General features: G+C 40.1%; 1 protein-coding gene across 1 annotated transcript in view; it reads right to left on the minus strand.

Moving 5' to 3' along the window:
• The window catches only part of LOC137283696 (visual pigment-like receptor peropsin), a 57,618-nt gene that overhangs the window by 12,218 nt on the left and 27,298 nt on the right, over positions 1 to 18,102 (minus strand). The window contains exons 2-3 of the mRNA XM_067815352.1: positions 11,464 to 11,626; positions 10,302 to 10,429 (exon numbers count right to left, since the gene is read on the minus strand). Coding sequence (XP_067671453.1) covers positions 10,302 to 10,429; positions 11,464 to 11,626 — 291 coding nt within the window. The remainder of the gene's footprint in view (positions 1 to 10,301; positions 10,430 to 11,463; positions 11,627 to 18,102) is intronic.

Genomic DNA, 18,102 nt, shown 5'->3' on the forward strand with positions numbered 1-18,102 from the left:
GTCCTGAGCGGGCGTGGTCATACGGGGTCGACCTGACCTGGGGCGATCACTTGTTGACCCTTGCCGCTAGTAACGAGGCCAAAGTCTTGCTCCGGTACTCTGTGACACATTCAGTTGGCTTGCAATCGCAGACTCCCAAGCCTCCAAATGACCAATCGCATTGTAGCGTTGAGCTTTGGTAAGTCTAGGCATGACTTTAACACCAAATTTGTCATTGTCAACTGTCACAAGAGCATTGAGACTCCCCGACTGAATGTGCACGCAAAAGGAAAGGCATGGATTTCTCCTTGTTCACAATTTATTGCATTTATAGAGCAAAACACATTTGGGTGCGAGTCCTCAATATATTCAAACTCGGAAATGTTTGCAGAGAGCGTTCACCATAGATATACTGATTACATAGACACCAATGATTCAAATTCGAAAAGTTACATCGGAAAATACTACCTATGCGTTTCTTGTTTTTGAGTAGTTTATATACATCAATGGACAGGCAAAAATTCAACAATGGACAGATAGTGAAACAACAGCACTTCTTAGTACAGTTGATGTAATGACATAAACAGAAGGACCAATAGAGGCCATAAATGTCATATACAGTAATTAATGGAAGTGACAAAGATGAACGGGGTGGCTGACAAGCTAATGAACACTGTTGTGGAGATAAAAATTAAGAATGCAGATTAAATAATAAAACAAATAAGTCTCATATGACTTTTCGGTTTTTATACACATTTGGACGATGGATGTCCTGAATTAGACACTATAACAATATGAGTGATTTTCCCCGAGGAATAGTTTAACTGCAAGTTTGATTAATTGTCTTACGGAAAACCGACTACGTCAAGCCCGTGAAATCATATTACTGGGTGTCAGCTTGTTGTTGGAAGAATGCTGAAGGTGACACAAGATGCAGGCACTTACTGTTTTGAAGAAACACATGACACATGGCCAGGGGCCATTGTCAAAACGCGTCTGGGATTCCGTCACAGGATGTGGCCATAACAACGCCTAGTGACTGTAGCATCTTAAATCACAGAGCAATCCCATTAATGCCCCCGTGATCGTCACTATCGTTCGAAGTTCTTTTTCTAACTGATTTCCCTAAATACATTTTCTGTCCGTGGTGTCACTGGCTGGAGCCGAAATGGTGGGCACATGTTTAACCTTAACCAAATAAAGCCATCCTGTACTCACGCCAGTCGTAAACTGTCTGGACCATAAGTAATGAAAGGCTAATGCTATCACACTATCTTCCCATCAGTCCATCCTAGAACCATTGTAGAAATATATTTGTTCCAAACGGTTTATGTCGCTATCTTCTCCTGCAAAGGTCAGCATACACGATTTATGCCACTGTACTACTTTGAGCCAGATTGTATCGTAACCTTTCAACTATTCAAGCATTATGTTAGGAATTACGATGCCATTCCAGGTAAATGCGAGAAATTACAATCCCAGTCTAGATTAATGTTAGGCATTATAATGGTAGAGAATGTTAATCCAGTGTCCAAGTAAGGTGAGATCATTTCACGTTAGTACTAAAGATCATGTTACTGCAGTTTAATTGTTTCATGAGACACAAGACCATGACGGAACTGCCAATGGTTGCCGTTGGCACTTGAATCAGTGTATCTTCGCTATCTCGCTCGAGGTGTTTTGAGGTGTTATAAAAATTGAGCTCTCGAAACCTTCATTATTCCAACAGAAACGTTAATCAATTGGATTCTCAAAAGTCTTCCTGTGAATGATGAGAGAAGTGTCCACGTCGAGTTATTGTTATTGTATTGAACTGAACGTTTGCTTATTTTAATTGCTTTATTTTGACGTTTAATTTGTATCTACACACCCAAGTACAAGCTCATGCACCTTGAATGATGTTGATGGCTTAGATGTTGTATGCATCTTCACCGGTCAGTATTGAATTAAATGTAATGCATACGTGTTTAAATACATGTGAACTATTTCATTTCGTAATCGCCCACTGCAACAAAAAACTGAGCAAAATATTTGAAGTGTTAGTGATTGTCGGTGTCTCTTGTGGGAACAACATTGTAAAATATGTAACAGCGAACCCATTAAGATTGCCGTAAGACGTCATCTGAATTCCACTGTGATGTCAGTTCTAGTGTGCGTCCTTCCAACCTTTAACTGTTGAATGATGTATTGTTTTCTTCATCCAGTTTGTTTGTGTCTGGCATTAATCACTGACCAGGGACAAGGAAGAAATTAAGAAATGATAGCTGGAAATATCACGCTCCCAGTAACAAACGTAAACCCCATGCCTAGCAATATGGACGTCAAAGTAAACAGTGTTTATAACTTGATCTCTCGATGAAATATATAGCTACACGGCAACTTATGTCAGCCCAAACGGTCCTCTATTGCCTGATTCTTAGGATCAGTCTGTTTGCATGCGCTTCAGCGATGTGAAATAACTATAAGAGATGGAAATCCAGATGTCCCCTCTTTGCAAACTTGTACCTAACAGATATAAAGAGGTACATAGATATTGCTTTCAGGACCACAACCAACAACTCTTTCTCTGTTAGGGTGAGAACACATGGTGCCCCAAATCCCAATGACATGTTTGCAGTAGTAGTGGGAGGATAAACTTTCCATACACGTCGTGGATGAAACATAGTGTTACACAGTTGGCATTAAAGAATACACGGTACCAGGAAAGTATGGTATACTTATTTTACGCATGGAGGTTTATGCTTGGAGGTTACATGGAGAAGTGGTTCTGACTGACTTAATGATAGTCGGTACACTGGTAAAGTGATACAGTAACATCTGCGCCATTCATTAGTGACATGTAGCGGCCTATCTATTTACAGAGATTTAGAATACATATAATCGGATATACCAGTCACAAAGATCCTCTGGTAACTGACTTTGAAAACCAATTTCATATAAATGAATAACATTTTTAGCTTTATTGTGGGAATGTTGAGTTTGTTTCTATTTTCATTATAACAGTGTTAAAACTAATCTTAATCCAGTTTTGTAGTTCCTTCCCCTTTGTAAATAAAAGTAATTACGCTGTGTTGGCAGAGTTCATGACTCACAAACTTTCGCTGCATATTGTATCTCAGGTCCATAATCAGTCATCCTCAAATCACTTTTGTTTACTATGCATTTATTGGTGTCTTGTTACACGTACATATATTTGACACTGAAGTACGTAACTGGCAGTGTAAACATTCAACAAAATGACTTGAAACTAACCTGTAACATCAGTCGAGTCCTTTATTACATCCATATGCTAAATTGATCAATGTGATCAAATCATGATCCATAGATATGGAAGTAATTGTGACAATTTGTTCGCATATAAATCTGAAATTAATGTAACTATTTCGAAAGAAACGAATTTACAAACAAATCTGTCAAAAGATTCCTGTTTGATTTCCCCACATGATCTGAAGCCCATTTCTTGTGTCCCTTGCCGTTGCGGTAATATTGCTAAAAGCTCCGTCAAACTAAACCCAATCAGTCACTGTTTGACTTACTGCTGGACACATATGTTATGTATAAATGCATTTGTCACGCGTACTTCTTAACACCGCGGGCACTCATGACGCTAATAATACTCGATGATGGCGATAGTAAATGGGATAACATTGTTACAGTGTTACATGAATCAAGATAAATGTGTTTTCATCAGATCACGAATGTGCCATGTGTAATCGCGTGCGTAGAGACACCTTTAGCAGGGTTGGCACTATTAAACAGGAACTCTGGAAACTGATGTGTAAGTGAGGATCGTGTTAACTAAAAGCATGTCCTCCTATCGTGGATGGTGGATCGCTGCTGATCTATTTACATGGTGGTGTGAATGGATCAGACTTGAAAAGCCGCCGGAAAAACTCACTCAATGAAGAAAAGCGTCAAAAGGCAGTATGAACATAATGTAGTTTAACAGATAATATCTGACACCCAGACACACCAGCATAACCATAGCTGGACATTTATGGCAGATAAGTGATCCAAATTGTTAACCTGAGCACTGCCACAGAATACAACTGGCACTTGGACTGATGAAATACCAAATTGCGAATGACTACAGTTCTTGTGATAAAAGAACTTAATCCTATTATATCAAAACTACAGTGCAAGTCTGATTTATTCTTCTGCTTGACGTCAAGACTTATTTCTGCTGAAAAGAAACAACTAATTAATAATTGCTGCGTCACACGTGCCGTCTGCGTCTACAACTACTGATGTCAGTTTCTTTTCTTCTTTTTAAGTTTACCGCTCTCAGCTGTAAATAATCAGTGCTGAGCCAGACAATCTAATGATCAACAGCTTGAACATGGATCTACGGAGCTAGTATACGATAACATGTGTCAACCAAGTCAGCGAGTCTGACCACCAGAATCCATTAGTTGATAAATACCGATTCTAACCCCGATTTTCAATTGTCACGACACACCTGACCTTGGCGACATTACGTATCTAAGTAAAAAGTTCAGTTTTGCAAATATATGTGACCTGAGCAGGTGTGTGAGTGAGTGCGTTAGTGAGTGAGTTTACCATCTTTTACTTAGTGAGATCCTTGCAACAGATGTGCAGAAGATTTGGCTTCATTGTTTTTGTACCAAGGTCCATAAGTATGTATGTTACAGCTATTTCATGTTTATCGCTACTTATATATTCATGAGATTCTGAATGGTTTCACTGACCTTTTCGCCAATGTCTCCAAGTACGTATATATAATCGAGCAGTCTTTCATAACTCCTGGCTTTTTTTGTCACAACGTTGATAACATATTCATAACATTCAGTACTTAGATTATTTTAATGGCATTGCCCTCACGTATATACATTTATATTGCGTAGCATTACGCCCTGCTCGGTGGCTCTTATTGCAACATATTCATAACATTCAATGGTCAAATGCTTTAAGAATCTGAACATGCTTCACACACGACCGAGGTCATGGCAGAATGGGTAGAAATGAGGAGGATGGCGTCTACTGGAAAGACTACCTGTTGATAGATAAAAAGGTGTTGTCATTGTATGGGATTAAAACAATTTCGAAATACTTCCAAGGAAGTCAATACTCAGCTGATGACCTACACATTTGGATGGGCAAATTTAATGGATAAAAATATTTGCACCAACCCCTGACGATCCGGGTAAGAATTGGCCTTTAGCAACCCGTGCTTGTCGAACGAGACGACTATTGGGATCGGGTGGTCGGTCAGACTCTCTGACTTGGGGGATTTGGTCATCGTATCCCAGTTACGTAGATCGATGCTCATGCTGCTGATCATTTACGATTATTTACAGACTGCTACAATATGGCTGCTTGGAATGCAAGTTCGAGACAAGCTCCAGAATGCCCAGATTCAGGATAAACTTCGGGCCGAGTATAAATCTCGTTTAAAGAAAATCTGGAGCTCCGAGCTAAATGTTCGAAACAAGGTCAAAGCCACCAATACTTTTGCTGTGCCAGTCCTCTCCTATTCCTTTGGAGTAGTTGATTGGACAAAACAAGACATCCAGGGTCTTGACCGCCTGACCAGAAGGATCCTGTCAGATAACAGAGCACACCACCCTCGTTCCTCTCTTAATCGTTTTGTTGATGGCGATGTACTGCTGGACGGTACAGTGATGGGAGTAAACCAGGTGAAGTCCTTCAGCAAGTCTGCTGTGGAGAAGCTGTCTGAGAAGCCATTGCATCGTGTGTACATGGAGTGTATGGAACAGAACAGCAATCCAACCGACTCCTTCGCTGGATGAAGTCGGCTGGTCTCAAATGTTAAACTCAGGGCTTCCTTTTTTGCAGGTCAGGACCAGTCACTTCCCACTCGCAATCGCCAGAATGTTATTCTTAAAGAAAATATCAATATAAAATGTCGTCTTTACAATGAATTTACAGAGACTGTCCAACATCTTGTCAGTGGATGTCCTTCCTTGGCACAAACAGCATATCTTAAATGACATGATGGCATGGCTCGCTGCTTTTATTATCGTCTCCGCCATGCCTGTGGCTTTGACTCCGAAGTCCATCCATGGTACGACCCTGAACATGTCCAGGGCGTCCTGGAAAATGATGCTTTTAAGCTTCTCTGGAATAGGCCAATATACAGCCTGAGACGAATTCCAGCCAACAAACCTGATCTTGTCCTTTTTGATAAAACCAATGAAATTATTTATATCATTGAATTTTCTGTCCCTTTTGACAGCAATGTGATTGGCAAGATTCAGGAAAAGCATGATAAATATGCGGAGCTCGCCTTTGAAATGTCTCGTTTGCATCCCAAGTACACTGTCGTCAGGCTCCCGATTGTTCTCGGTGCCCTTGGTTTGGTACCTCCTGATCTCTTGGCGCAGATCAGGAGAGTGCCCGGGTTCTCCACCGGGAGCACAGCCCTTCTGACAATCTGGGTACTGCAGAAGGCTGCAGTGTTGGGGAGCCTCCATATTCTCCGAAAAGTTCTTGGTGGGTTCGACTAGGCAGTTTCCTGGGAGAAGTCCCATTCGCTGTCTGGGCTGCGTGTAGAGGGGGCCAGGGCCCTGAGCTGGTGATGAGCTTTACCAGCCTGACTGTGCCAGGATCATCCGAACCCTCTCTGCTGCATTTTAATTCTAATCTGTAAAACATAATAATAATAATGGTATTTATAGCGCGCTAGTTCCACATCACTGAGGGACATGCTCAAGTATGCATATACACATGACGGAAAGCAGTAGGTACATTTAGTGGTAGCGTTGGAAGAGATACGCTTTTAGTCCACATTTTAACACAGATAGCGTAGGTGCACTTGACTTTGGAGCTGGGGAGATGTGAGAATGGAGCTTAGTCCTAGTTGTGATTGTTGCTAAATACAGTGCGAACAAACAGCGAAACAAAACAGTATAGTTATTTAATGTGCTTTATTTGTTTTCTTGTACTCAAATGAGCATAATTACAACACACACTCATATATACCTATATACGAACTCTTACATTGAACTTAATGAGAACAAGCCACTTGGATTAGTGGATTCTATTGTGAAATCATTCAACGTTCTATGAAACGTTTGTTGCGGGTTGTCAGCACAATTCCAGCACAACACGTTGTTTACAACACGGTGTATACATACAACTTGTAAAAAACCCAATCATATCGATATGGCTTTTGCTATGAGAATTGTATGGAATTACAACAATTTCGAAATACTTCCAAGGAAATTGATGGATGGGCAAATTTAATTGATAAAAAATGTTTGCACCAACCGCTGTATATATACAACGTGTATGTTCATACAACGTGAATGATACTTTAGTGGTATGCAAGGAAGACACTCGCAGTAAATGGAATGACATTGTTAGATTACTGCATGAATCAAAACATGCAACCTAATTTTCGGATGCACTGTATGCGACCTCGTCTTAACAATGCTTTGGGCATGCTTGCATTGAACGTACGCTCAAATGGAACAGTAAAAGGCCTGGTTGTACTATTAGTGTGTACCATTACCAAATTACATGGATACAGCCCAGAACAGAAACTAAAAGCCATACATTTTACGGACGAACGGATCGATACGTTTCTTCCTTCAATATGTAATTAGGGCAATTACAATGCCCCGTGTACAGCTGTCAACCTAGGGTTGTGAACTGTCAACCTAAGGTTGTGAACGATCCGGCCTTCATAAGGATCATTGAGGAGTGCATGCTTATGCATGCAAATATTTATCAGAGAGTTATCTAATTATTCACCATTTATAGGATCTCCGTATGTTAAAGCGTTCTAACTACATTATGTCGCATCTAATGCGCTTGGAGCGGAACAACCTAAAGTCAGGTCTTTAATGTCCAGGAAACGCATCATACGTCAGACGAAACACGAATATTTTCTTTTCATATTGCTGACGACAAAGGCGAATACCACGTTCTCATCGCAAAAGCCATATCGATATGATTGTTTTAATCAGTAGCGTACCTGACATTAGGCACTTTTGCAGGTGCCTTGACGCATTCTTTTCAGTAGATTTATAACATACACGTAGTGTGTTATGGATTCAATTTTTAAAGAGTAGTCTCCCTTTATATGAAGGTGGATAACTCTCATGGTACTTTGATACAAACATGGTGTCTAGCACTTCAGGAATTATCAGAATAGCGACTGTATTTTCGTATTCATCTATTTTGTTTATTTGTCAAGATATGCTTAGATATAAAGAATTCCGGAACCCGCGTCTCACTACACTAGATGCAACAATTGTCTTCAACAAGCACTAGTCTACATATTTTTCTATATGCATATAAATTGTATACTGACTTCCTATACACCTCCACAAAAAGCGCATGGATGTTATTATTTTGTGAATGTGGGGTTTGGGGGTTTTGTTATAATTGTAAATCAGTTGGTCTATCACTTTTTATTACGGCCAAATAGAATAATCACTTTTGCTGAAATAACTATTTTGCCATTGCATAAATGTGGCATAATATGTGTTAGAATATCATTTATCAGTACAATTTCAGTAACTTCTCTATATCACTGAAATATATTTTTTATGAAATATGCATTTTCAGGAAAACATAGATGAAATGACCTCGACCCCGACCTAGAAGTCATGTACTTACATTTTATTTCTTATACCCCTTTTAAACATGAATAATGAGCTATTTGAAAGCAATATTATAGATTATTGCTAACACGGGGAGTGATTTCCTCTTATGGTATATACCTCTAAAGTCAAGGGTAAATTTGGAGAGCTATTTAAGCGTGGCTAAGTCATAAACATCATCTAAAGGAGTTTATAAGCATAGGAATTATATATCTTTAATCCAGGTCCGCCAACACTCTGAAATCCAATATTCCTAATGAAAAGACGAAGTTGGCAGTGATAACTCGAATCAGACATTCCATCGAGTGCTGACTAAAACGGTCGACAAACATTGTCCAGGTTGACATATATTGCAGCGTTCGGCATATTAGAAACAAACATGTGTCATATGCCTACATGTACACATACACCGTACATAGATATTGATGTTTTCACCACAAATAGAATCCGAGATTTTGTATTACAGTAGAACAATTTTATTCTAAAACACTTCTTTCTTTCTGACGATACCGGCATGTAATGCAAACGGTTACTACTCTTCCAACACCCTCAGTAGGAATTCGAACAGCAGTCTACGAATTCACTGAACTTCAACGCCAGTGCCAATTGGTGACCTCTTTTTTACGCCTCTTTACATGTAAGTACGTAAGTCCCAGAACTTTTACAGTAAAATTTTCACGTACCAAGTTTTTAATCGTAGTATTTTCGTTATTTTAAATTTTGGCTAAATTGTTTAAGACTTACAATCGCCAATGGCTGAGGGGATGGTGTAAATCCAGCTGGGCTCCATGCAGGTAGCAAAAGTACTTTAAGTCCCCATGGTCCCTAGTATGGTGATCTACCTACAGTTGTTGGCGATGTCTAGCCCGTGTTTTATTTTGTATTGTCTTCTCTCATTACAGTGTTTTAGTTTTCCATGCTAGTTTTATGTTCATATCTGTGATAGTCAAGTAATTTTACTGTCCATTGTCGACAGGTTTTACTCTTCCAGATGTTTTCATTTTATTACGTGAATTGTTCTCATCATAAGGGATTTGTTCTGGCTGCAATATTGCCGATGTGACTGTAAGTATTGACTCACTGACTCATTCTTTACATGTAACGAAAACCGCAATTACCTCCTATAAAGTAGAGAGTGAACACAATCATTATATTATAGCCTCTGCATCAAACATGCTTGTTTCCGGTTTGAAAGGGAACTTTGAAGCAAACATCAGATAAAAGAGGGATAGCATTGGAAGTAGGATATTAGTTTCTGGTGCAGTAATGTAATCCTACTCACTCGTTTGATATACAAAGGGTGCACTGGCTGCATTTGAAGAAGAATCGATACCTATTTATTTGAGAGCAGGTTCAAAAGGCTAGAAATTCTTTCGTCTTCGGATCATCCCTGAAAATCTGTTACCTAAAATATATCCTGTCTCCTCATCTTGAATCTTTCCCATTTCTTGTTCCTTATTGTAACCACCTCTTGCACACTTATTCTAGTCCAACTACACCAAAATCTGACAAATATGTTGCCAACTTTGATGGGTGAAACAGAAAGAAAACAACATCACCATCTTTATATTGATGAGAAATCACTGTTGAAAGCAGAATCTATTGAACAATTCATATATAATAAGTATGTGCTTATGAGTCATTATCGAATCGTGCTTCACCGGTGGTTCTTGCCATAAACACATAGAGTATGGGAACTTGAGGTAGAAATAAAAAGAAACTCATACTCACATTGATGATATCGACATGTGAGGAAATATCGGTCTATACTGATAGCTGCCAGGCTCCCTATGCTTGCTATACCAAAGAACATTCCATTGAAAGCATACCACTGACATCCAACATAACCGAGCATCCATCTGAAATCATGTAAAGTGAAGCTCGGGATGATCATTAACAACATCAGCTGCTGATTATTCTGATATTCGTGTTAAAAATATGTTATGCTATTAAATACATTCAACATTTACTTAAAATTATCACGCTTTTTAATGGCATGATATTATACTCCTTATGCATAATTGCTTGGTTATATTGATCATTATTATGTGGAAATATTGCTCATCTGTAAAATTCTTCGAGAAGCATTTAGAAGTTGGAGCAGTAACAGGCTAACAGTTATACATGGATGAAAAACTTTTTGGCTATATGGTTTCAGTGTATGTGACCGATGTCGGAGTAGGTTATAACACTGTTATAGTTCTTCAAAAGCTTGCTTCTATCATGTGCTTGAAAACGGTGTTAGAATCTACAGAGCAATAAAGAAGTTGTTCATCCAAAGATTGTTATCCTTCGTTACTGTCCAGACTCCTAAATGCCTCTGAAAGTTGGAGCAGTAAAACAGGTTAACAATTATACATAGAAAAACAGCTTTTTTTGCTATACGGATTCGGTGTATGCGAGCGATGTTTCGGAGAAGGTTATAACATCGTTATCATGCGGTGGTGAATAGTTCTTTAAACGCTTGCTTCTATCATGTGTTTTATAACGGTGTTAGGACCTACAGAGCAATAAAGAAGTTGTTCATCCGTATATTGTTATCCTTCCTTACTGCCCAGACTTCTAAATGCCTCTCAAAAAGGTTGCCATGAATTAGTCATGATATTCAGCACATCATGAATCACAACACTCCAATATATGATATACTCTATTCACATGTAAAGGGTGAAGGCACCTTTATCTGGAACATCCAACTTTTATGGTCTTAGCTGTGTTATGTGGGCACTGTGCATATGTACATTTAAAAATAACCACAGAATACACTAACCTCCCCCCCCCCCACTCCCCAAACGGTCACTTCGAATGGAAACATGCCTAATTATTTATTCAGACATCGATTTTAAGAAAGCATCCCATCGACTACTTTTCTTATCAGAAGGATTTAAAGACTCACCGTTCTCTGAGGATAGACCATACCATAAAGGGAAATCCAAACACATTTATTCCAAGATCAGCTATAGCTAGATTCAACAAAAGGGCATTCACTCTTGTCCGTAGAGCCTTAAATCTTATGAAGAGCGCCAAGATGATAGTATTCCCTATGGTACCACCTGTTCCTGAAAATCAAGAAGAAAGCCTGTTAAACACCTTAAAGAAACTTAGTTTAAGCAATCTGTGAAGCAAAGTGTGAGCAACGTATGGAATTATTAGCAGCAGTGGGCCAACGAGTTGTCTTTCATCTGAATAGCTATTTAAACTGTATGCTTTGTAGACTAGAAAATGTTTATTTATATATTGACAGGGCGAGTATTGTTTTCAGCAATATTCCAGCTGTATCACGGGAGTAGACACAAGAAATAGCTTCACACGTTGTACCAACGTGGGGAATCGAACCCGGGTCTTTGACGTCAGTGACGTGACGAGTGAACGCTTTAACCAGTCTTCAGTTACTGAATATAATAAAAATATACCAATTTTTAGTATAAAGGTACTGCTGCACAAATCTTCGATGTGGTTGGTCTTGAATGAGAAGAACGTGCTTCCATTCCATGGACAGAAGGTTATGCCACTGTTGTTGTTATTGTATGTGTGTGTGCGCGAGTGCGTTTGAAGCTTAAATATGGGTAGATAAATGCCCACGTACTAACAAGTCGCTGTAAACTCCCTTTGATTTTTTCACAATGAGATATGAACAAGTTTGGGGATCCATGGCTCCGTAATATGCAAGCCTTGTAGGATATACATTTAAAATAGGCAAATTACGCTTAGATCCCCTTTACACAATACATCGACCACTTTGCCTTCACCCTGCGTTCTAACAATTTCCAGGACGCCACTGAACGCTCGTCAGAACGCAGAGAGAAGGCACACCTATCGCCATGAAGACATAAAGAATGCAGATCAGCAGCAAGAATGCCTCTGCAATGCCGTACTGTGAAGGCAAAAAGGTCGGCGAAAGGCCGCAGCAGAAAAAGTGAACTGCGGTTTGCCCATACCTTCTCTCTCACTTCATGTTCCGTTGCACAGGCATCCATTGGTGTTCGTTTAGCATTCAGTCTGTCACGGCAACCACGACGTTCGCTGTGCCCTTCTCTGCCTCACCTCTGCCTTTCCCGATTACACATAAATAGGTCGTGTTCTCTTTGGTGATTTTGGAGCCAGCCTGTTGGAGGGGTTCGTCAAAATGCTTGTTGACCAATTAAAAAAACACTGCTTGTGACCTTGCAGAAAAGCTATTTGTAAATGCAGTTCATTGCTCATGCTTACTGAAGTCGTTATACGATGATTTCACTTAGCTCACCTGCTTGTATGAAACTAATGATAAAACATCGTAGCAGGGTACTATACCTAGAGTATGTAGGTTGCCGAACAGTCGCCACAGAACGCAGGGAGAAGGCAGAGCGAACGCGAGTGAATGCACAAAGATGGCATAACGAGAATGCAGAAGCAAACGCTTAACGGACGCCGCTTTTTGCATATGATGATAGAGAGAAGGAAGAGGAGAGGCGCAGAGGAAGCCAAGGACGCTAAAAAGGACGCCTCTGAAATGTCAAAATTCTGCAGCTTACGTCTCACGAGGACGGTACAAGGGACGCCGGAACAGTTAAACAGAAACATAGGTTTGGCGACCGTTATGCATTTTTGGGGCAACGTGGGGCCGTACAATTTAGCGCCCATGCCTGAGAGATCAATCGATATGTCCAATTAGTTCATGGGGAATAATGTACATGTATTGGCGCATTTGCATTATCGATCACTCTTCACTTCCTTCCACTGATTTTATGTTTTCACCGTAAAAGTGCCACATAACGCGCCACAATTTTGCTTTATGGAACAGTACACCGAACATAAATTGAAAATGTGCATCGCAGATGGTGTTACAAAGCTGAAGCAATAAAGGAAACATTGAAATGTGAGTTGTAACATGAGATAATAAGGGAAAGATAATAACTTAATAGCTTTCGCAACTTCCTCCAAATGAAGGAATATAGGGATATTTCAGAAAAAGCCTATACTACAGTCTTGTCGCCGTGTCTAAATTAGTTACCAGCTCACAGCTGCACTCTTCTGCATCTTACCAGATGAAATACGATACAAATTATTACAACAAATGTTCTACAGTGTTTATAAACACTGATGTACATGTATATTGCATAGGTTTGTGACGTTGTACATGAAGCAAGGACTTTTTTGATTTAACATCTAACTGAAACGAATCCTACAATTCTTCATATCAAAGAGAATTTGAAGTTGACTGTAATGGTGGTCTCGAGTTGGTGTTTAGTGTCGTGTTTTGTTGATGAAAATATCGTTGACTGTAAACCATTGTTTGGAATTGGTATGAACGTATCTTGTTTATATCACATCATGTCAGTTGGAATTCCTACATGTAATGAAACCCAGGTAAATCAGTACGAACATGAAATCAAACACTTACTAGTAATCAATGGTACCTAGCGTGTCTAAGAGTGCAGCTCTATAAACCGAATTGCGGCTCACAAAGCGTCCATTGAGATATTGGAGGAAACTTTACTCTGGGGAACGTTGTGGACTCTCAGCCAGATCCATTATTCCCCGACTCTTACACCTGTTTACATATGAACTATATTAGTCCGAGTTCACTAATTTGACGAGTAGCCAACTAACATTCTTGCGCAGTTGACATCAGTTTGGAGCCCTCAGGGTTTTCGATTGTTACATGCGCACAGCGGTAGCACCCACTATTTAAAGGCTGGTTTCAGTGACATAGCGCATCAGTAAGTCAGAAATAAAGGTGACCGCGCTCCACTGGTTTTTGGCCTAATTACAGGGAAAGTATTCGCCATTTTGCAAATATAGCTTACAGTGTATGAGTTTTTCCACTTGAGTTAGAATACAAAAGTATATTTAATTAGTATAGTGAACGAACTGAATCGCAAGAAGAGTGTTTTACTTACACCTCATTATCGACGTCCGTCTGCCTTCATAGAGAATAAGACACTTTTACAATGCAGCCTCTGTTTGGTGTTAGACATTCCGCGGAGAGATCATAGCGTGCAGAGACTTAAAACATCTACTCAGTCAAGACACATAATCAATACACTCAACAAAAACCTTTCCACACCAGCTCGGCAATGTATATTATTGACATGTGTTCGTGAATAACTGTCATAAAGCTTAAAAACAAAAAAACAAACACTCGAGCATTTCCTTCCCCACCGATGGCACCGTCACAAACAAAAGCAGAGGCTTGTCAGGTATTCACCTAAAAGTAAAACAAAGCACAGGAACGTCTGATCAAGTGTCATTCGACGCTCATCGAAATCTTGAAGAAAACGACATGCTAGACGTGAAATGTGAAATTTGTGAAATGTAAACGGAAAAGGCTGGAGGTGGATATGTCTTCACATAAATGAAAAACTGACAGTCGGACGGTTGAAGTCATATGGCATACATCCTTGTAGAGATTTGTTTGAACTGAAATTTTTACTTTGAGTGAGTGAGTTTTGTTTTACGCCGCTTTTAGCACTTTTCCAGTAATATCACGGCAAGGTTCACCTGACATGGGCTTTACACAATGTGCCCCATAATCGAACCCCGGTCTTCGGCACGACAATCGAACGCTGTAACCACTAGGCTACCCACTGCCCTAATTTCACTTTGATTCGCTATATTATTACACAGATCGAAATATGAAACACATGAAGTTGTTTCACTACTCTCCTCTATGTCAAGTGTCGGTGAGTAAACTAGTCAGTGCAACGGGATAGGTTATGACAGCATTTGATTGCTATTCAAAGATAACAGATCATCGATTTTCCTCGCTTTAATATCGACCGGCATAATCGCCGCATCAGCCGTGATTCTGTCATTCTAACAGCCTACGGTGTCGCTGACCATCACCTCGTCCTGTCCTCCAACCACGGCATCGACAAGCACGACTTCAGTGGGCACGGGGTCATCAAAACTGGTGTCAAAGTGAATGGAGACGTGTCACATTCTCTGATAAGAGTCGGTTTTGTGTGAACAAAGGAATGTAAGCTGATGGAAGGGTCAGAATTTGGCGACGTCAAGGATATCGTTTTGCTGACAGAAATGTTTTGGAAAGGGATGTATGGCGTGGACCTAGTGCAGTGATTTGGACTTAATGCGATACTTGGACCAATGTGCTTGTCAATGTCGAGGACATGGGGCCATGGGTCAGCGTTACATTGATCAAGTCATCAGACCCCATCTTGTCCCAACATAGTAACCATCTTTCCCAGCAGGATAACACTCGTCGACATGTCGCAAGAGCTATCATGGATTTCTTCAACAATACAACATCCGTGTCCTACAGTGGCCTGCTCTCAGCCCTGACCTGAATCCCATGGAGCACCTCTGAGTCAAAGGCGCCTGAATGAAGTGCGACCAGTCCTACAACCGCTGATGAACTTCGTACAGTTGTTCTGGATATGTGCAGGAGGATGCCCAGGGCATTTGTCCGATCCATCCCATGTACAGATGTTTAGCAGTGATCAATGCTAGTGGTACCCACACCAGGTATTGAATGGCGTCATGGCAATCGACTAGAATCTGTGCAAGTCTTTTACTGTCACAAAATGTAATGACGTCATCTGTTTTTGTTGCCAATGAACTGTTCTTGCTCAATTGTCTGTATATCTGACGCTGTTGGTATTTATATACTGTACAAATAAACAATAAGTACAAAAATAAGTACATATATATACTTTATGCTAGACTTGCGTTTTTTGCGTGTGATGTAAGTGTTTACAACCCCGATTTGACCAAGATGGTATCAATGAGGAAACACATCCACAGAATGAGAATGTAGAGTCGGACTGTTCAGTGTATGTTTCAGTGGACATGGTATACCTGTCACGCTTATAGGGAAGCCCTACTTCCAGTACTAATTAAGCTCTATTTGCTCCAACTGCCAATATGCGAGAAGGGGCCAGTTGTCTTCCTGTACAAGAAGGTCTGTGGCAAGCGTATATTCAAGAAACAGTTCTGCTGTTAAATTGCGCGAACGGATAGTATGACTTTACTAGATCGAACCAAGGGTACAATCATGCTTGGTTGTCATTATTCGAGAAGGCATGAAACGTTGTTCGTCACCGGAAGTATTACGGTGTCGTGAAGTGCGGTGACCTACCTGCTGCTCTGTACCTAGCTTGTGGAAATGACGCTAAAAGGCATGCAACTCAAAGTCACACTCGCCCGTCGGATGCTGCTGCCAAGTACACTTTGAAAATTCATCTAAGACAAAGCGTTGAATTTTACGGTAAAGGTGCCTTTGTGTCATAAGTTCCGGTCATGCACATGGGAGATCATGCAATGGAGTGGAAATATTTTGTTAAGGAAATAGATTGCATACTCATTTGATGCGAAAGTAAAGCACAGTTCAGTTGTTTTGTTTTGTTTAAGTATTTGTGAATTATGGTATTTTGTAGCATTGCTTTTTTTTTACATTTCTCTTTGAAACAATTACAAAGTACTGAAATATGAACAAAGAGATACTGTTGCAGGTGTGTCGTATATGTCAGGGGTTACAATAAACCCATGAAATCGTCGAATGTCCGACATGCGATAGGTACACATTGTTTGAACTTATGGAAATGACCAGTAAATGTTTTTTTTTATTAAAACATGATAAAGAAGATTAAGGGTGTACTACAACCAACATCTAAACAATAGCCTGGAGGACACAGCCGTGCCGTTGTCACACTGCACATTTCACAATGTACCTTCGACATTCGTTAAAGAGCTTGAAATCACATAAAATATTCACTTACATTTATATGAATACCTAGCTCCTTTAGAACGTTTTAATGTCTTCAAGCATAGAAGGTGTTGTCCTGAGTAATTAACAACATAATATAATAGCATATTTGTAACGTGTATATGTCCATGCTTAAGCATGCTCAGAAAAACTGCTCACAAACTAGAGATGAGACTAAAGGAAAGAGCTGTAGTTCAAAGGCTATCTTGAAACTAGTGTGTTTTTAGGTTGGATTTGAAGATACAAAGGTCACAAGAGTCTGTGCGGTTCTGTGGGAGACTGTTTCAGTCTGTTGATCCTGCATGGACAAAAGACCTTGGGAACAACAAGTAAGCAAGTTCTTATCCAGTGAGCGGAGAGATCAAGAAGGCGTGTACACTGTTAGAGGACTGGATAAAGAAGTTGCAGTTCCAGTGAGACAGCAGAAAACAAGGCAGACGAGTTTAAACTGGATCGGGAGTCAAGATGCGGGCTGCAACGTTCTGCACTCTCTCCACCCTGGATATGTGGGTCTTTGATGCACCGGACAGTAAACAATTACAGTATTCAAGTTTACTCATGACAAGTGATAATACATGAGTCTTGGCAGATTCAACTGTATGATATTTGCAAATATTTCCTATGTGTGTGGAGTGACATGAAACAGGTTTTGACAAGATGAGATACATGGGAGTCAAGTGACAAGGCTGAATCTAGAAACACGCCCAGGTCTTTGATTTGATCAGCAAAGTAGATACATGAATTCAAAATCCAACGAGTCAACTCTACACTTGGACTTCCGTTTCTCAGGACCAATGAGAATGCACTCCGCCTTGTTGCTGTTGAATTTGT

This window comes from Haliotis asinina, chromosome 5, assembly GCF_037392515.1.
Source record: "Haliotis asinina isolate JCU_RB_2024 chromosome 5, JCU_Hal_asi_v2, whole genome shotgun sequence".
NCBI classification, from domain to species: Eukaryota; Metazoa; Mollusca; class Gastropoda; order Lepetellida; family Haliotidae; genus Haliotis; species Haliotis asinina.